The sequence below is a fragment of the Perna viridis genome, chromosome 14 (genome assembly GCF_037379345.1).
Source record: "Perna viridis isolate PV_CMFRI_1.1 ecotype Kerala chromosome 14, ASM3737934v1, whole genome shotgun sequence".
NCBI lineage: Eukaryota > Metazoa > Mollusca > Bivalvia > Mytilida > Mytilidae > Perna > Perna viridis.
This window is the reverse complement of record NC_142458.1, coordinates 16482041-16502704: the sequence shown is the minus strand read 5'-3', so window position 1 is coordinate 16502704 and position 20664 is coordinate 16482041. Positions and strand designations below refer to the sequence as shown.

General features: G+C 32.6%; 1 protein-coding gene and 1 long non-coding RNA gene across 2 annotated transcripts; one reads left to right on the top strand and one right to left on the bottom strand.

The window, feature by feature from the left end:
* Positions 1-1110: 1110 nt before the first annotated feature.
* LOC148598396 (uncharacterized) lies at positions 1111-9428 on the bottom strand. Its single transcript, XR_015918464.1, has 4 exons — positions 9021-9428; positions 3356-3566; positions 2275-2431; positions 1111-1386 (listed from the first exon to the last, which is right to left on the bottom strand). It is a non-coding gene; the product is annotated as an uncharacterized LOC148598396 (long non-coding RNA).
* Positions 9429-9846: 418 nt separating this feature from the next.
* LOC148598395 (U5 small nuclear ribonucleoprotein 40 kDa protein-like) lies at positions 9847-20451 on the top strand. Its single transcript, XM_088560965.1, has 9 exons — positions 9847-10044; positions 12153-12282; positions 12583-12676; positions 13278-13443; positions 14587-14709; positions 16288-16408; positions 17231-17313; positions 19235-19400; positions 20167-20451. Exons 1-9 carry the CDS (start codon positions 9940-9942, stop codon positions 20214-20216), a joined length of 1038 nt encoding a protein of 345 aa, XP_088417091.1. The 5' UTR covers positions 9847-9939; the 3' UTR covers positions 20217-20451.
* The last annotated feature ends 213 nt before the right edge of the window (positions 20452-20664 follow it).

Genomic DNA, 20664 nt, shown 5'->3' with positions numbered 1-20664 from the left:
TCAAACGGCCACTACCAATTGTCAGTTTCCATGGTGTCATATATCTTCTTCCTCTTTCATCTTGCCAAGAGCTACAGTGTCATTTTATTGCAAGAAGCAGAAACTATTCACCTTTCCAGAAGCTGAATCCCAAATGATTGTGGGGTCCGGCGGAGTTAAATAAAAATCCATCTACAACATAGCTGTATATTAATTGCTCTAATTTTGACCAAATAACTTCCTGCATTCGAGACGAAAATGCCGCCATTTGACTATGATGGCGGTAAATACTTTTTTTTCGCGCAGACTCTTAAATATTGAAGTCAAAGCTTGTCTTTGCAATCGAAATAATTAAGGAACACAGAAATACTTTTCATGGTTTACTAGCAATATTTTAGATTTCAAGGATTGACAATTAACCCATCATTATAACTAGAGTTTATAAACTTATGAAATGACGGATGCTTACCATTCCGGGCATCAGGTGTCTCTCTCGGTTTTTATGGGAATTAATTTTACACGTGCATCAGTTTTAATTGAATTTTTTTTTTTTTCTTTTTTGTTGTTAATGTGTGTGTGTGTGTGTGTGTGTGTGTGTGTGTGTGTGTGTGTGTGTGTGCACATCGTCTCTGTTACTTTATAAAAACCAGCTCTTGGATAGTATAAACTTCCTACTCACAACATCTTCCTATTCCCCTTTTCCCATTCCCCATAGAAAAAATCCCCATCCCCTATTAAATCTTCATTGTATATTTCTTATCAAATATTTACATTATCAAAATAAAGTTTATATTTATAAATTCTTCAACATTTAAAGAGTAATTTTATATTTGGTTTAATATATTTTCATCTCAGTGAATACTTTGAAATCAAATTTCCCTATCGTCTCCATTCAAGTACTATAGCATCTGTTTTCATGTTTAGGCCATGTCTAGAAATTCTAATGTTCTTAATTAATGTTCTGTTTTCAGTGATGCTTCCGAATGTTTGCAGATATCTGCAACACCATATGTCTTCTTTGTGATTCGTGAAATCTATATCTGTCAAGACGTTCAAGCGGAATCTAATCCAAAAATGATCCTTGAAAAGGCTTCCTTTTTTCAAAACCCTATCATAACTTTTAATGTATCGCTAAAAATGATGAGAACAATGGGTAGCACTATAACCAATATTCCTCCAATCCCAATGTACCTAGAGGACTTTCGGTCATCTGGAGCAGACAACTTCGAGTTTTTATATGAACTAGTTTCTTTTTTGTCAACAGCAATCGCTTCCTGCAACGATTCTACTCTGAAGAACAGTTCATCTTCAGTATATACAGTTACGTAACTGTTTTCCTGACACTTGTTGCTATTTTCTCTTGACGTGACTGGCCGTACATCCAGACAGTGGTGAATTTATCACAGACTGTAATAAAAAGATTACTAGAACTGGTTCAGAAAGCTTTGATACCCAATCAGTTTAATTGGGATTGATTTTATATACGATAAGGGTATAACTTTGTATAGGTTTAAACTTGTCTGGAGGTGGCATGTTATATAATTAACTGCCGGAAGTCCTTAGTTAGTACATTTGTGTAATTTGTATACTGTTTCTTTATTTCCGTAATAACAGGGCACTCAGCCGTTTTTGAACTAATTTAAGGTGTATTTAATTTTGTAATATTTCTTACACAGTGGACAGATTTTAAACGGGATGTGATCACGCCAAAGTACTTAAACCCCACCGTATTTTTTTACCCTGTCCCAAGTCTGGAATTCCTGGCATCTGTATGTATTATTCCGTTTTTCCTTTTACACCAATGGGTGGTCTTAGGCAGACATTTTCATCCCGTTAGGGTTGTTGTCTCTTTGACATATACACCATACCTATTCTCGTTACATAAACTGATTGGTTGAATGAATTAGTTTAACGGTAGGTATTTCAAGCATTCCGGGCGAGCGCAACTCACCCATCGAAAACACCCTGTTTCGCAATAGACCTGCAATCTGTGTCAGAATTTTAATGTGATAGCACAAAGGAGTAACAATCCATAGGAAGGTAGGTCAGTCAACTTAAACACATTAGTCTAACTCTTAGCCTGCTTGTCGTCACTCTATCTCATGTGTGCTTAGCGACGAAGCAGCGTCTACCAAGTTTTAAACTCGATCCTCGAACCCATTGCCTCCCGCACTCGACTCGAGTCGATTACGCTACTACGAGACCATCTAGGCAGTTTATGTCTTTTATAAAAACACCGATGTGTTAAAAGACCACCAACGAATATTTGAACGTTCAAATCAAACATATCAATACCTATGGAATACACACTCAGACTCCATGATCCTCCGCAAATATGTGAAATATTCCCTCCACAAGGTCTGCTGCAGTCATAATACGGCTCCAGTAATGTTGGTCGATTGACGAAACCGGCAGTATCATTATTGGTACTGCAATGACATTCCGCTCCAGTCTATAAAACGAAATGAAAACTCACTGATATTATACAGCTAAACAGAAACATAAACAACAGAAAACCTGTGTAAACCGAACCCGGAACAAATTGGAAACCTGTCTCAATTAAACCACGAATAAATAAAATTCAGTTATTGTCTAGTGCCATTTAATGCAGTTTCAAAGAATTTTTAGCCTTGTTAACCGGCATTTATCTAACAGACAAAAGACGTCAATTGGAGAAGTGCTCGACGTAGAAAAGTTGTATTTATCAGAGTCATAACAATCACTTGCTATTTTTCTTTTAATGTGTTTACGCAAAGGAAAACCAATTAACAGCACAAATTGTTTCGCTGATTTTTAGACAATCACACATAAACATGTAACAAAATAACATTTGAAGCAATTTTATGGTAATAACTTACGTTTTATGTCATTGAAATTATTGAGATACTCATATTCGCATTACGGAAACAGCATGTAATGAAAGAGATCGAAAACTAATATCTCAAAATTGAGAATAATTTTAAGACGTGTGTGACAAAGAATACAAACAAATTTGGAGAAACTACTCACCTGTGATAAAACGAAATGCGAACTGACATCCTCGATTTCATAAATATAATTGTTATCTCATTCTTGTTCAACTTAAGTGATACGGAAGTGTTGGGGGAAAATATGGAATTTGTTACCTTAAATTTTCAGGTATACTGAAGCAGAAGATCAGATAAATAACTTCGATTGCCCAAAGTTGTATATTAGTATTGTAATAGTTTTTTTTTTTGTTTTTTTTAAAGAAAAGTCGATGCTTGGTTTTCATTAATCGGAACGAAACATCGTTGATTACTTCCACTTCCGGTTTGTCCGGTAAGTCGTCTGAGACGTATTCACTGGGTACAAAATCAATAATGGAACACGAATGTGTACTTTAAGTGGAACGTACCGTATAATGGAAATCAACTCATGTCATTTTTTCGAACTAAAATGCGAAAGTCAAGAATAATTTGTACTTCGGTTCCACTAAAAACAGCCCCTGGTGCAAAAACGTAACAATGATGAGCACATCTTTCATTTGTCATCATTTGACCGTCAGTAATCAACGCCAAGGGCAACGTCCTTGTCCACGAATCGGCAAAACATCCTAAATGTCATTTCTAAAAATAAACGAACTTATGAGATGCTGGCAATCATTTATCGTAAAAACCGAGAATTAATCCATTGGGTGTAGAATATCGTATAAGAACCTGGTTTATATCTCTTTTAGAATCAAGTAGTTATCTCTGTAAGAATCATGCGAATTCTGTTTTATGTAATACACCCTAATACACCCTGTACTAACATCGTTGGGAATTTTTCAGACCCAACGTCGCAGAATGTGACGACTCTATTCGCTACACTGATTTGTTGTGACATGCATCATTAATTTGATTCTCTATCCTACATAAAAACATCTAAATGAACTGTCCCGTACTACCATACATCGTGTACTAAGTTACAACCCTAAATTAATCCTACGAGGAGGAATGACCCGGCCAGCGAAAGCTATATTTTATATAGCCTAGCCGACCGAGTGGTCAAGGCCCAGGATTTTGTGCAGGCGGTGTTGCCATAGATGTCACAGCGATACGAGTTCGAGTCCCGCGGAGGGAACGACCAAAAATTTACATCGCAAATTTGACAGTTTTAACATCGTTGTGAATTTTTCAGACCTTTATATATATATATATATATATATATATATATATATATTATTTTTGAATGAATGAATGATGTATGTGATAATAGGTTAGTTAAGGTGTGTTTTACACATATATGAATTTTACAATAAGAATTAACATTTTATGGTAATAGTAGCATTGTGTAAACTAGCAACAGATTTTGAACAACAGAACATTTCAAAAATTTGGCCTTTCGTTTTTATGTGTCAGTATAATTAAGCAATCAATAACATGCATAATTTGTAAGTTTTTGTGATACTAGGCTATGAACAGTTTAACTTTGGGAGAGTACGCAATTCAACTGATATGTAGGGTAACCAAAAGAGAACAAAATGCAGAGATACCGACCAGACGGAGAAAAAAAAACACACAAAACAAAAACATGAGATACATGTTACCAAATTCAAACGCACATAGAAACAAAATTAAATTAGTAACCCGGACTCCACTAAAAACTGGGAGCAAGACATACAAGTAAAAGAACTATTGGTATTCTAATGCTCCGTTCATTGTAAATTTGAATTTCATTGGGTAACATCGGAACTTTCAGTACGTCAGTTCCACGATTGACAACTAAATTTTTATACATGTGTAGAGTTATTTATAACGGCTTTAATTGGTTGCTTTGACAAATACTTTTAACAGTTGCATACGAATGAAGAAAACCTATTATATTTGAATATTTGTCGTCATCAATCTAGATTTGACGCCGCCAATTTTTCAAATACAATATAGGTGCCTGTGTAGATTTAAGGAGGTGGACCTAAGGTAAGGGACACAACTCTTACAAATCATTGGAACGTTTGTAATCAGTATTTTACATCAATCTCATGTAAACATCATAGTTATTTGCATTTATTTCATTCTGTTTCAAATGATAGCTTGAAAGGCTTTTGTGAAATTGAAACTATTTTCATTCTGTTTTGTATTAAATTCAAAATAAGCTTATTAAAAACACAATTTAAGCATTGAAAACTATTAATTCAGTTTTTTTCTATTAAAATCCTAGATCTTCAAAATAAATTCCGTCGTCTCCGAAAAATTAAAATGAATTACTGTCGACAGTAGAAATGAATGAAATTTATGCACTACTCTGTGTCTGGATTGTACTCTTTTGATTTCCGCTAGAATCATAGTTCCCTTGATTACCTTAGTGTCAAGAAAAATATAGACAGCTTTGCCTCATCCATTAAATTATATAGTACTCACCTAAGCTTAATATCTGTTGAACAAGACAAGTAAACGTTATTACAAATGATTTTCATTTGCTCTCCATTTACTCAGTATGCTTAAAACACTCTTTTGTAAAATGGAGCAGTTTTTAAACCAACTAACTTACGAAATTGCAATATAATTATTTAAAAGTTCACAGCAATCGTATACTAATATATATATAAAGTCTAAAGGAATCTGCCAACCAGCAAACTTAATGGGAATCGGATCGTCCAGTCATGACGATGCAGCACAAACAAAACTAATTATATAAGTCTAAAGGATTGTACAACGATACCGATAAAGATGTTAACACATTATAATAAAGTATATAATGGGCAACATTTTCAGTTAACAAATGACCTTCTTCAGTGCCTTAAATAAACTGAGTGTGTATGAAAGTAAATGGTCTGTGAACACAACTCACTACCTAATCAGGTGAAGACCTGTGACGTATAATTTTTTTTTTTTTTTTTTTTTTTTTTTTTACCGACAGAAACAAAGATCTTGAACATTGTGCTATAGACACACGTTGTGTGTTGATATATATATATATATTCTTCTGTATGTATATTTACTTTTGTTGTGGATGTCATTCCCGTTTGCAGAAATATCAATAGTCAATATTATACAAGTCTTTAAAATCCTCCATGTTTCTTTGAGTTTTCGCCTTTTTGTATTAACTGCGTCATTTCTGGGGCGTTTTAATTATTCTGTTTTAATTCATTGATATGAAATCAAATACTTAGACCAATACGTTTGTAATTACTCGCAAATGGGAAAACCTTTTACTTTTGCGAGTAAAATAGGTGAGTAATTTTACTATACAAATGATTTTTAAATATATTGATCACTTGATAGTTTGGGCTTTAAGTACTCCTTGTATATAATTAAGTCTCAATTGGATTAAGATCTTCGTATATATTTGATTCTAATGCTGCTGATGAGAGGTTACCCCTTGAAACGCGTGTACAGCAAAGAAAAACTAAACAAAATTGGCGCAAAGTTCACTAAAGGGTAATCAGCTCCACTCCCCAGATACCAAATAAAAATATAAACAAAGTCGCCAAACAGAAATTTTAATGTTGCTCGAGTCTGAAATCGAACCTAATGGTAAGGCTTCTGTCAAAATATAAAGTGACTGTGATAATAAACCTCAGATCGATATGAAATTTTAAAACATCATACAAATGCACATTTCGCGTCTATATATCAAATGCCCATTGTATTTTGGAACAAATCCCCAACTACAGAAAGCTTGTTACGAAACAAATTAGATTATAAATATTTAGAAAAGTTGGTCGAGTGATAAGGTAAAATAATATTATGATAATCAAAAAACCGTCAATGTACATATTTTTTTTTAAACTAATGAGTCCAAACAATATACAGGAACCGTGTATTTAACCCTTTTATGTCAGTATACACAAGGTGAGACAGGAATAAATATGAAAAATACTACAAAGCCAATAGAATATATTCTCAAACTAAGGTTTAAGGAGAATAACTAATTAAGCTGCGAGTTTAATTTATTATTAAAGCACATTAAAAGAACTTATGTCTATAGTATAGTCCAAATGACCTCTGACATTGCAACTCAAAATGCTTCTGAAACGTTCAAAATCTAAGTATACAGTACGTAATTAACAGTAAGAAAGTTACCATTTGGTCACATTTTCTTTTTAATAGGGATCGCTGGTAACTAATTTTGATAATTATTGATTTTTACAGGAAATGTTTATCATTTGTTTTTACAGTTACATAGAAAATATTATACAATAGTGAGCATGCTCAATATACACTTCCGCGAGGTAGGGCTTGGGTAGAACATAAGAATTTTCCTCGCGGAAGTGTATATTGAGCATGCTCTACGCATGCTCATCGACTACCCCAACGTTGGCACAAAAGGGTCTATTGTGCATGTGATTACATATTTTATGGAACCCTTATAACCTTATAACTATTAACCACATAAAACAAAATCTAGGACATTAATTATCATATTATTTTATTCACAATTTCAAGAATGTGTTTATTAAGCACTTAAGTAGCACTCCAGCTAAGGATCATGCAAAATGTGATTCATGGGTAAAAATCCTACATATTTTTATTTTTGATATTTTGTTTGAATTGCCATAGCTGGAGTGCTACTTAACTTTCAGTTTTTCATATAACCCGTGTTCTTAGGAGATAAAAATTATATAGAATGCACTGTATATTTCAAAATTAAGGGAGATTACTCTGTAAATGACACTCAAATACAATAGAATCTATTGTATTTTCAATGTTGATCATCTCCTAAGAATAGGGAGAATGATTACACATTTCACAATATAGACCCATACAACAACTTAATTACAAAAATGAAAATATGTAGCGTCTTTTGGGGTGTATCACATTTTCCAGATTTTACATGATTCTTACAAAAACTCCTACTTAAATATCTTGAACATATTTTATCTTGTGATGACACTCTTGCTCATGAGGTTTTTGTAAATTCTCAAAAAAAAAAAAAACAGTTTATGGACCAGGAATGTGGTCACATGTTTAGACAAATTAGGCTTTTCTTTTGAACAGACTTTGATAATGTTACCATTAAACCTTAACTAGGTCAATTGAGACAATGTTTAAATGACCAACAATTGGAATCTTCCATAATAAATGAATCTTCTAAATTATCATTTTTTAGACAATTTTATACATCTGGCACCAGAGTACCATAAGTAGATAAGCTAGAGTATTTAACAGGCAATCTAATATTTCTAAAATCATATTAAGTGCTCATAATATGGAAATTGAAAAAGGGTGCCATTATAATGTTCAAAGAAATGAAATAGCCAATAAAATTGTCTATTGTCTATTGTCTATATATTAAGTCCATGAATATGCTAAATGATTCTTTATACAGGTATCTACACATTTAACATATAATCTATTATTAAATAAAACAAGTTTTTATGAAAAATATTTTGCAAACAACAACTTTAACCATCTTAATTACATAATTATGACGTAAATAAGATTTCAATTGTCTACAAATATTTTGTATTAGATTTGTAATAATCTTCTATTTGGTTGGGTTACTATATGCAACATATTTTTAACTTATTTGGTATTGTTAAATCATTGAACGTCGATTGGTTCAAATATAATTCCAAACTAAAATTATCTTTTCAAGGATCAAATCTTAATGAAGACTGGAATCGATTAAAAAATTAAGTTATCTGTTTTTTTCTGTTTTTTTTTTCTTTTTTTTTTCAGTTTTGACTGCGTTAAAATAATATAACCAACTTTGGGTCAGTTTTCATAAGGTTGAAGCGATTTATGTACATGAAGAAATTGTCCATCGCATTAGTTCATAGTGTAGGGGGGAAAGTGTACGAATTTTTATATACATATAATCTTTAAATCTTTTCACAGTATGTTATCTTATACAATCATGTCATGTCAATTTTGTGTATATAATTTTGAAAAAAAGTGTTGAACTGAAATTTATTCAGGATCCTTGCATGCTTTAAAACTACGAATTATGTCAAAATAAATAAAAAGTTTATCGTGATCGATCGACCTTTCAAATGAATGCTTAACTAAATATTAAAGGAAAGCGAAATGCTCCTTTTGTATTGACTTTGAGATGTAAAATAACGGACGAAAATACATGATTGTACTGCACTTTACCTTCTTCCATTAACCGGTCATCCATGTATCCATTGTGTAATCATTCCTTCTTGTTCAAATCGAATGTTTACGTTCGAATTCTCATTAAGTATAAACGTTTTTCAGACTTAACTCCCATGTTTCCATGACTACGATATATATTTTGACTACAAGTCTATATGCACTGTATATCAAAATTCCTGTAAAACCTCATCGCTCTGTTTTTAACGTATTTTTATCAGTTCAAGATTTTTTATCTTCAAAATGAAAACATCAAAGATAACCGAATACGAATACTTATGAATACGAAGACTTAGGAATATGTTTACTTTATTCATTCAATCAATATTTAACTCCTTGTACAATGTAACCATATAATGAAACAGTAACAATTGTCAGTAACAAAAAGAGTTGTAAGAAAAATAAAATAAAAAAACATCATCAATCAACAGAGATATCTCAATGATGCCGTACTTTGTGACGTTCAAAGATGAGACGTGGAAGTTTGTCAATGACAAAAACATCCTCACATGGAATTGACCAAATAAATCGTTCCACAAAGACTCAATTTTTTTTTAAAGATTTTTTGCGACAGCTTATTAAAAAAAATATCTCTCCTTTACGTGTTATATTTAGTTAAGGTCATAAAAATGTGATTCATCTTCTACACATGCATCAGCACATCCTGAACACTGGGTATTTTCTCTCTTTTTCTGTGGAGAGATAATTATACTGGAATATGAATACGAAGATGAAAACTTTATTTAGATTCGGTACAATATTAATAACAGACAACATAAGCTCATGTGATTTGGTTCCGGAATATTTTTGTTATCCATCACCGTCAATAGCCGTAGTTTACTGGTGCTAATACAATTTCCTGTTGCGGCGTGAAAATTTTTTTTCTCGATTTTCTCTTTCAAGTTGCTTTAAAGAAGCGATGGATATAAAACGAAAAGCGACAGACGGTGCAGTAGTACCTTTTAAAAAGCCAAGATCAGACATTGTTGCCTATGGAGGTCAAGATAATGCCGTCATGCAAATGGTATTTTTTTTAAAACCTGATCCTCACCGGCTCACGCCAGTCACGGCTTAGGAATTCACACAATGCATCTATTCGCATGTTTCAATATATTTCTTCCGATATCTAAGAATTTGAAGAACTCATTGTGTCTTGCAAATTGAAAAACAGTTGTACGAAAAAAAATGTATGGGTAGAAAATGATCCACTTATTTTAAACAAAATTACTGTCGCCACCGAGTATAGTACCTGTATCAGTGTATGGGATAAAGTTCCCATTTAATGGAGTATATGAATAGGACAATGGGGAATGGAGCACGGGAATAATTCTGATTGGTCAATCAAATACAATTGTTCTGTCTGTTTCCGCAAGCAACGTACCTATCATAATTCTATGACGGCAATTTAGAGTGGGTTTTTTGGTTTTTTGTTAAAAAAAGCTTGTTTTAGAGTAATTTTTAATGATCAAAGGTGCCGTAGTTCATTATTCATTGACATTTTTTAAATATTTACCTAAAATACATTTAATTTCCAGTCATTACAGATTGAAAGTGTTCATGATCGTACGATTTCTAAACATATGCAATGGGAGAGGGTGATTTGACTCACGAAATCATACTATGCCACCGAGGATCGAACCCATACCTCTCAGTGACAAGCCAGCGACCCACCGATTCGGCTAAAGAATTAATTCTTTAGTCAAGTCAATTAACTGGCTATTTAAATCTCACTACCTACTACAACACAGGTAGGCTGTCCTGCCACATTTCCCCCACCTTAAGAGTCTTCATACCACGAATGACTCTAACACTAGCTCAATAGCTAACCAAACCCTGTGTGTTTTTTAGTTGGGCGCCAAATGTAACGGGAGAGCATGATTTGACTCACAAATTTATACTCTGCCACCGAGGATCGAACCCTAGACCGCTCGGTGACAAGCCAGCGACCAACTGATTCAGCTAAAGAATTAATCCTTTAGTCAAGTCAATCAACTGGCTATTTAAATCTCACTACCTACTACAACACAGGTAGGCCATCCTGCCACACGTCAATTTGGAATTGAAAAAATTTTGTGTCAGAGACACTCGCATCATTTTAATATTGACAAATTAAACATATTGAGCGATAATAAGAAGACCATTAAAAAAATAAAATATTGATTCCCTTTCAATTTTCATATTTTAAAAAATAATTTTGGACCATTATTGAAATTAAAATTGTTCGCACCCATACAATCTGCAGAAATATGTCATTTTTGAGAAATTGGACTGAAATTAATGTGTTACAGCTACACATATGATGCTTATTTTGACAATTTTAACAATTTAAACAATAATATCAGACCATTAAGGTAATTTCAAGGTTTACACTCATTCAATTTGCAAAAAAATATCTCATTTTCAAGAATTTGATCTGAAATATATGTATCACAGTCATCAAAATAATACTGATATAGATAATATTAACATTTTAGAATATAACTTTAGACAAATAGGTATATTAAAAGTGTTCGCACACATACACTTTTCAAAAATATGTCATTTTGAAGATTTTTTACTGAAATATGAGTTGCAACCACCAACCAGATACTAATATTGCCATTTTTAATATTTTGAAAATTAATTTTGGACCATTATTGAAATTAAAATTGGGGCAATGGGGTATGGGGCAAGTGGGAAGTTTATCCCATACAGGGACTGTACTAAATCTACTACCTATTACAGACACATGTACATGTATGCCATCTTCAAGAGTATTCAAAATTATACTGTTCCACTTAGAATCCTAGACTACTCGATGACATGCCAGCGACAAACCAGTTTGACTTAGGAATTAATCCTTTACATAATTAGCATGTACAAGTAACTCATACATCGAACTGGCTATTTTAATCCACTACCTAGTGATAATAAGTTGTTGGTATTTCTGTCATATATTCATTGAATTCTTTTCATCTCATAGAAACATTAGTGAGGACTACAGTTTGTAAATTTAAAACATACTGCCCTTACACTATATTATATTTTCTAATTTCAAAATCTTACTCATGCATTTCAGATTTCACCTTTCAAATATCTTTCATCATTAAGGCATGATTTGACAGAATAATTATTTGTCATGATGTATTACAGGGGCCTCCTAGATTATCATCACTTGAAGCACCCATCATGCTGTTAACTGGACATGAGGGAGATATTTTTACCTGTAAATTCTCACCTGATGGACAAATGGTAGCCTCTTCAGGGTTTGATAGACTCATATGTAAGTAACTGTAGCATTGCTAAAGTGAGCTTTTGTCAAGATTTGAATGTTTCAATTTTATAACTTCGATTTTTTTTTGTAGGTACATGTATGCAAAGAAACTTTTCAATAATTGTTTTGAATGTTTTACTTTTTCTTGTGTAAGCAAACAATACATTTGATTAACATTTTGCTAGCCTGAATACAATTTAACAACTTTTGCAGGTTATATTTTATAATAAGGAGTGAAATTTAAATAGGTAGTGAACTGTTCTTCCTTTTCAAAGATCTATAATTTTCAAAACTGATTTGTGATTGCAGGTTTTTGGAGTGTTTATGGAGAGTGTGAAAATTTTGCTGTATTGAAAGGACATAATGGTGCCGTGATGGAAATACATTTCTCTACAGATGGAAAGTATGTGATGCTGTTGATAATCTCTAATGACATAAGGCCGTAGTCTTTTTTTTATTTTATTTACAACCTCTTCCGTCCTAAATTTTACAAAATTGAAGAAAACATAAAATGTTGATTCTTAATATGTTTTTCTTTCTATTCTCTTCCTATCCTCCTACTCTGTACTTTTCAAGCTGAAAAATATAATTTTAGTTCTTCCTTGTTGTTACAGTAAGTTGTCATGCTATTTCATTTTTATATGTCAATTTGACTATCCGAAGCAGTTAATCAGGCGATTTTTATTTTATCAGGAGAAGACTTACTGTATACCTTGAAAATCCTAATTAAATACACTGTTATTCAAAGTGTCAAGGTTCATATTTTGATAGGAATCAATTTTGATCTTCATCTTATGGATCAATGGCTGTGTAAATTGGATCAATATCATTGATAAAGATAGTTGAAATTACAAATTCCAAACTTCATTTAATTTAAGTTTTCTGGCTAGATTCTCACAAATAGTGGTTCATGTATGTAAAATTGATCGTATGTTGCGTGTAGTTGCAACCTAGGTGTAAACAAATCCCTATGTTTCTCCTAAAACAATGTCTTCTTATTTCAGCACATTATTCTCTGCATCAACAGACAAAACTGTTGCATTATGGGATGTAGAAGTAGGAACTAGGATTAAGAAGATGAAAGGCCACACAGGTTTTGTCAACACATGTAGTGCAGCCAGACGAGGACCACAGTTGATATGTAGTGGTAGTGATGATGGAACTATTAAAGTAGGTTTTAATTTTTTCAGAGCCACCACCTTAGTGGATTAGTGATATATAGCATACTTGCCACGAGTGTGGAAGGTCTTAGTGTTCAGTTTTTAGCCAAGTCATACCCAAGACTTACAAAATGGTAGTTACTACTGCTGTGCTAAACATGCAGCTTATGGAGTAAAAATGACAACTGGTTGGGTCTGAGTCAAAATAATGTGTTGGATAACATGCTTTCCTGTGGGCTTTTGTTTCTGTGTGATACAATGTAGTACATACAAATCTGTAATAATAATCTGCAAAGCAGGGTCTGTTAGATCAAACACTCTTGTCAAATGTCTAGCATTGGACATTTAGCTAATATCAATCAATCATTATAGAGATCTAAAGAGGTAATGGTTAGCATCCTGCTATGATACAAAATCTTGTATGCATTATCAAAACCAATTTTAAGTAGTAGTCTTTGTAAGAATAATGCAAATTCTGTAGTATGTGATACACCTCAAAAAAGGCTACACATTTTTATTTTTGTTATAAAGTTGTTTTATGGACCTATATGATGAAACGTATTATCATTCATTCCAATCTGTCTGCTTTCTATTGTATTTTAGTCTCATTTACAGAGTTACATGTGTCTTCCTTAATTTTAAATTCTACAGTACATGCTACGGTACATCCAGTGAGGGAGGATTCTCTTACTTTTATTTTGGTGTCCAGTGGATTACAGAGTCCACTCCTAAAATCTTCCAAGTGATTTTTCCCATCTGGGAGTATTTTATTGCCTATTTAGGAGTATTTCAGAATCACTCCCAAGTATTTTATTACCTTGTGTATTGTAGTCATGTTCATTTGACTGGTAAGACAGGATGTAGGTGGTACTTCAAAGGATAATCAGGGCAATAAAAAAACTCCCAGCTGGGAGTATTTTATTGCCTTTTGGAGGAAGTATGCCAAGATCACTCCAGGATTTTTATGGCATTTTTGGGAATTTCCTGTAGTCACTCCGAAAAATTACTCTGAAATGGGACTTTGAGAATCTATACTCTTTGGGTGTACTGTATATAATTTTTAACTCCAAAGAACAAGGGTTATATGAAAGCCACATATTTATTTCTGTTTACTATAACATTTTATTCATTTAGTTTCGTATGTTCATTTTAGTTATGGGATGCCAGAAAGAGAGGGGTACAACAGACTTTCCAGAGTACATACCAAGTTACAGCAGTAACCTTTAACGACACGGCAGAACAGGTTATCTCTGGTGGTATTGATAATGATATCAAGGTATTTCCAGAATTATTAAACTCAATTAAATTCAGTCATGCCTCTCCTTTTTGAAAGTATATCACATGTACCCCCACATCAATTAGTTTTTGATCAAGCAGACTATTGTTTTTCAAATGAAAATAAATGCAGACTTTCTCTGAACTCATTTTTTTAAGTATTTTTGCAACAGGAAGGAAGACTATTTGCTGATGTAAATGTTAATTTTAAGAGAATGGTTAAATAGAACTTACCTTAACAGAACTATGCCAGGAAGGCAGTGTCCTTTAATCTGTAAATTTTTGCATGTACATGTATATATACATGTATAAAAAGTAAAAAGTTTCATCAATTTATCAAAGTGACCTTTAACTGGTCTTTAGGGAAAGCCATTTTAATTGGTTTCTTCATGAAGTGGAATCCAATACAGATCATTGCTTTTATCACATGCAACATGTTAGTGCTGCTAAACATTTTAGGTCTGAAAATTATTGTTTAAGTTGTTTCAATTTAGTAGTGTTTGTAAGAATCATGCAAATTCTGTTTAATGTGATACACCCCAAAAAAGGCTACATATTTTTTATTTTTGAAATTAAGTTGTTTTATGGGTCTATATTATGAAATATGTTATTATTCATTCAAATCTGTCTGCTCTTAGAAGATAATCAACATTGAAAATCCAATAGATTCTATTGTATTTCAGTGTCATTGACATGGCCATCTCCCTTAATTTTGAAATCTACAGTGCATTCTATATGATTTTTATATTCTAAGAGCATGGGTTATATGAAAAACCAAATGTTAATTTCTTTTTACTATGGCAATTCAAACATAATATCAAAAATTAAAATATGTAGGCTTTTCACTCATGAATCACATTTTGCATGATTCTTAGCTGGAGCACTAATTAATATCAAAAGCTGAAACTTATATTGGTTTGACTAACTGGTCATTGTTCTACAGTCAACAATTATGTTTTGCTTGATGATGTTGATTGGTTATTTCCTGGTCACTGTTACTTTTCAAATCCAAAACTAGAAAAATATGAGCAGATGTTCACTAATTTGATTACCCCGACCTCCCATATCCCCTCTCATTTGATAACATGCTCCTTTTGACCTCCAAATCAATCTGAATCAAAAGCTTTAAGAAGAAAGTGCACAACAGTTATATGTAATAAAGGTTCTGTGAAAGTTCTAGTGATGTGCAGAAGTAAAGGATAGGAGAAAGGTACCCCCAAGTCCCCTTATTCATAAATGACGAAGTCTACATTTGGCTATGTGAAACCCTCAAATTTGATGTTGATCAAATATAGTCAAAGGTGCTAAATGGAAATATGTAATAAAGATTCTTTGAAAGTTTTATTGAGCTCCATTCAGTGGTGTAAGAGTAGTAACTGATAAGAGATGCAAGTACAGATGGAAGGAAAGAAAGGAGGATAAAACTCCCCACAGTTTTTTCTTTAAAGTCAACATATAAATTCTGATCCTCTATCAAAATGAGTTTATGTTTAGTGTCTTTGTTTGGTAAAGTCAATATTTAATACTGTTCTAATTGAATGATTGAATATAAAAATAATTTTTCCTGTTTTTCTGCTAGGTATGGGATTTACGGAAGAATGATATACTATACAGATTAAAGGGCCATGCAGACACTGTGACAGGATTAATGTTGAGTCCTGATGGTTCATATCTCTTGTCTAATTCCATGGATAATACATGTAAGTAAAACATGTCAAACTTGATGATACATGTACATGTAATAGTTATTTAAGTGAAAAATTGTCAACCTAAATGATACAAGTACATGTAAGTAAAGTTATCCAACTGAACATTTGTCAATTTTGGTGATGCTACAAGTACATGCAAGTGAAGTTATCCAACTGAACATTTGTCAAGCAATGATGCTACAAGTACATGCAATTGAAGTTATCCAACTGAGCATTTGTCAAACTTGATGATGCATGTACATGTAAGTAAAGTTATCCAACTGAACATTTGTCTAGTGATGATGCTACAAGTACATGTAAGTAAAGTTATCCAACTGAACATTTGTCAAACTTGATGATGTGTGTACATGTAAGTGAAGTTATACAACTGAACATTTGTCAAACTTGATGATGCTACAAGTACATGTAAGTGAAGTTATCCAACTGAACATTTGTCAAACTTGATGATGTGTGTACATGTAATTGAAGTTACTCAACTGATAGTCAATTCAATTGATACTACACACAAACCAAGTTAATTGTAAAATTCATTTTGAGAACTGAGTAAAAAATAAATATGTGAGGTCTACTTTACTTCCATTCATTGTAATTGATTGTTTATAGAAGCCTGAGTAGTCAATATATGTTCTATAGGAATAATTTTCAGTTTACTTAATCAAGTTGGGAAGATTTGAAGCTTTTTGCCAGTTCAGTCTGCCAGAGTTACCAGTGTTGGTAATTTCAGGTTGAAATATCCGTTCTAAATAAAACATTAATAAATTTGATGGATTTCCATGATTTAAATACATGTAAATTTTGATTTCTGTATTTCAGTAAGAATCTGGGATATCAGACCATTTGCACCACAAGAAAGATGTGTCAAAATTATGCAGGGACATCAACACACATTTGAAAAAGTAAGATTATATGTGTCCTATGTGCTCATGCTCAATTCATATGATAATACACATATGATAGTCATATGATTATGATGTGTAAATGTTGGCTTGCTATTGTGATTGTCATAATTATGTTTGTGACAAACATGATAATCATGTGATTATTAATGAACATTAAAACACATGTTAATCATATCACAATCAATTCATATGATAACCATATTTAGAAAATCATATGATTATCTTGTATGGCTTTTTGTGCTATGTATATTGGTTAAGAGAAATACACAGAAGTGGTGTATATGTCAAAGAGACAACTTCACTGGGATAAATATGTCAACCCAAGGCTACCCATCGGTTTTCAATGAATGACGAGGATACCTTCAAAACCACAGGGCAGAGTGCACCTAGCACCATAAAAAAAATTATACACAGGTATAGTGAAAGAGTTGCCCCTTTATACTCAAGTAACATAAATATAAACTAAAGATGACAGAAGAAACAAGATATACAGAGGCCAAAAATTCCTGACTTGGGATGGTTGCAATTTGTTTGGAAACCCAACACAGAAATTTTGAATACTTAACTCAGTGTATATAGCATGGAGGAACAAAGTTCAAGATAATTACAGGCAGAAAAAAAAATCCATTATGGTTAGAATTTACAGAGTGTTTGAGATTTAGATAAACAGATCTGAATATGGTAAATTCTGTCTGAACCGAGGACCTTTTGCACTTAAGGTTTTTCTTGGTTCAGACAAGTTTTCAGATGACATTGGTTCAAATGCATTGAAAATGATCAATACAAAAGTACCAACCATATAAACATCTGCAATTTCAATATTTTGTTCTTATGAATCAAGGAGTAACCTCTCATCAGATTGCTAATATCAAATAGGAAGATCAAATCCAATTACATATAATTGCTGACCTGAAGTACTCAAAACTGAAAGTATAAAAATGGGAATACAAATCCAGGGTCGAGAGGTTATATGGGAATACAAATCCAGGGTCGAGAGGTTATATGGGAATACAAATCCAGGGTCAAGAGGTTAAATGGGATTACAAATCCAGGGTCAAGAGGTTATATCATGTGAAATACAAGAAATAAATCATCAGTTCTTTATGAATTTTGATATGAATTATATAATTTATCAGTATACTGATTAATGATATATGTTGATATTGACACATGAAGAAATTCATTTTCTTCACATTTAAGAAATAGTATATAGGGAAACATTTCTGTTTAAAGTTTAAGTTAAAATTTTTCAACAACATTCCACTGAAATTTGTAACTTAAACAGAAATTTGTTTAATATTCAGTTGATACATGAGTCAAAATTATGAGGAATTGAATACTATCTTGCATGTAAGGGGTAGTAAATGAAATAACACTTACAGATACACCTTATAGCAGGTAATTTTCATGGAAAGTTAATTTTGATATATTTTAGGGGTTTACTGTGATAGTACTTCATGATCCATACCAATTTTCGTTGATTTGGAAAGAAACACAAGGTTTGGGATTCTTGAATTTGCGGTTTTGAGGTTTTTTATGAGTATACACATCAATGGGATTCACCTTTTTGTTGGGAACAAATTTCTTGGTTTAGCCTACCCACGAAAACCACAAAAATTGGATACCCCACGAACAATAGTACTTTCACAGTATCTAAAAACGCCCAAAACACTATGCAAAATATTAACTCTAGACTTCAATACTCCATGCCCCACTAAGCATCTGCCAAAGTTAGAAATGCCAAAATTTCTCGTATACCATTTTGCCTCAAAATCGCCAAAATAATCTGGCATATGGTTTGTGGTGAAGTGGTAAATTCAAAAATCCATTAGAGTAAAAGTGATGTTCATCTTTTACAGCTTATACTACTAAAAGTGACCTATTTCATTAGTATCAATTACTTTCCATTTTTCCACAGAATTTGTTAAAGTGTAGCTGGTCACCAGATGGCAGTAAGGTAGCAGCAGGGTCAGGTGACAGATATGTTTATGTGTGGGACACAACTTCACGAAGAATATTGTACAAATTACCGGGACATGCGGGATCTGTTAATGAAGTGGACTTTCATCCAATTGAACCAATCAGTGAGTATCTGTACTGAATTAATAGGTATTAAGTATAGTTGCTGAAGATTTATTTATGGAATTTCTTATTAATGATGTTTTCCTATTTAACACAAGTAATAAAATCTGTCTTGATACTTAGAGCTTGATGTCCCCTAATATTATTATACCTCCATTCAACTTGTTTGTTGTATATTGGAATCACCTTGTGTTTTTTGGACCATCAATCATTCTGTCTGAAAATTTGTTGCAATTGTCACAACTCCCAATGAATGGATTGAGTTCGAATTACAGTGTATATACATGTGTATGTAGATGGAGCATATGTTGTAAGAAGTTTTTGTTGCAGCCCCATAACTTTCTGTACAAGTGGGGGTGAACTTACATGTAGTATGACAAGGTTTGCAACTTCATGTTAAAATTAGACCTACTACTTGTTCAGTTCAGTCATTTGTGTTGGATCTAACAACACCCCATATCAAAGTTCCGCTTTCTTGATCGTGAAAGTATAATTTTAAGAAAAAGAAAACATGAACACTAAAAAGGTCATCTGATATAATGTAGCACTGTAAAAACCTTTTAAAAAATGGACACATACAGAAACTACAGATCTATATCTACCATGTCTTTTTGCATTTTTCAGAACAATAAGAAATTGAGTGTGTTACTATGTTTTGAATTTCAAGCAGCTGTTTTTTAATCAGTGTAATTGGTTTCATTTATTGCCAATATCAAAGTCTGTTTGAGTCAGTTTTATCTTTAACCAATTTTGATATTTTTTTAACAGTTGTATCTGGATCAAGTGATAAAAAATTGTACCTGGGAGAAATAGAATGAGACTTTATACCCATGATTACTGGACCTGACATTTGACACATGTTTACATGATGTGTATTGGCAGCTGTTGTATACATGTATACTTCCATGGATACATGTTTGTTGGTTAGAAATCCTAACAAGTTTGTCAAGGATGTTTGGAAAGCAAATGAGAAATGTGGAGAACATGCAATTCTTCATTGTGCAACTAGATCTGTGTTCAACAAGAATAAAATATGTATATATGTATTAGAAATTTTATTATTATGTTCTGTTGCATATGGTTTTTAGTAGTAGATTTTGTTCATTAGTCTGATCATCATTCTACTGGGCTTGGGATATTGACTTGGTAATTTATACTCCCACTCAACAAGTGTGTGGTATAAATGAATCACCTTGTCCGTCCTTCTGAATTTTCGTCAGCTCCCAATGGATGGATTGATTTCAAATTTGATGTGTGGATTCGTGT

What these genes read in the sequence shown, in the direction of transcription:
- LOC148598395 (XM_088560965.1), top strand. Translation starts at nt 9,940, where the DNA reads ATGGATATAAAACGAAAAGCGACAGACGGTGCAGTAGTACCTTTTAAA. An exon ending in CATTTCTCTACAGATGGAAA is followed by an intron (nt 12,677 to 13,277) that starts GTATGTGATGCT and finishes TTCTTATTTCAG; the next exon opens with CACATTATTCTCTGCATCAA. An exon ending in ATCAACACACATTTGAAAAA is followed by an intron (nt 17,314 to 19,234) that starts GTAAGATTATAT and finishes ATTTTTCCACAG; the next exon opens with AATTTGTTAAAGTGTAGCTG.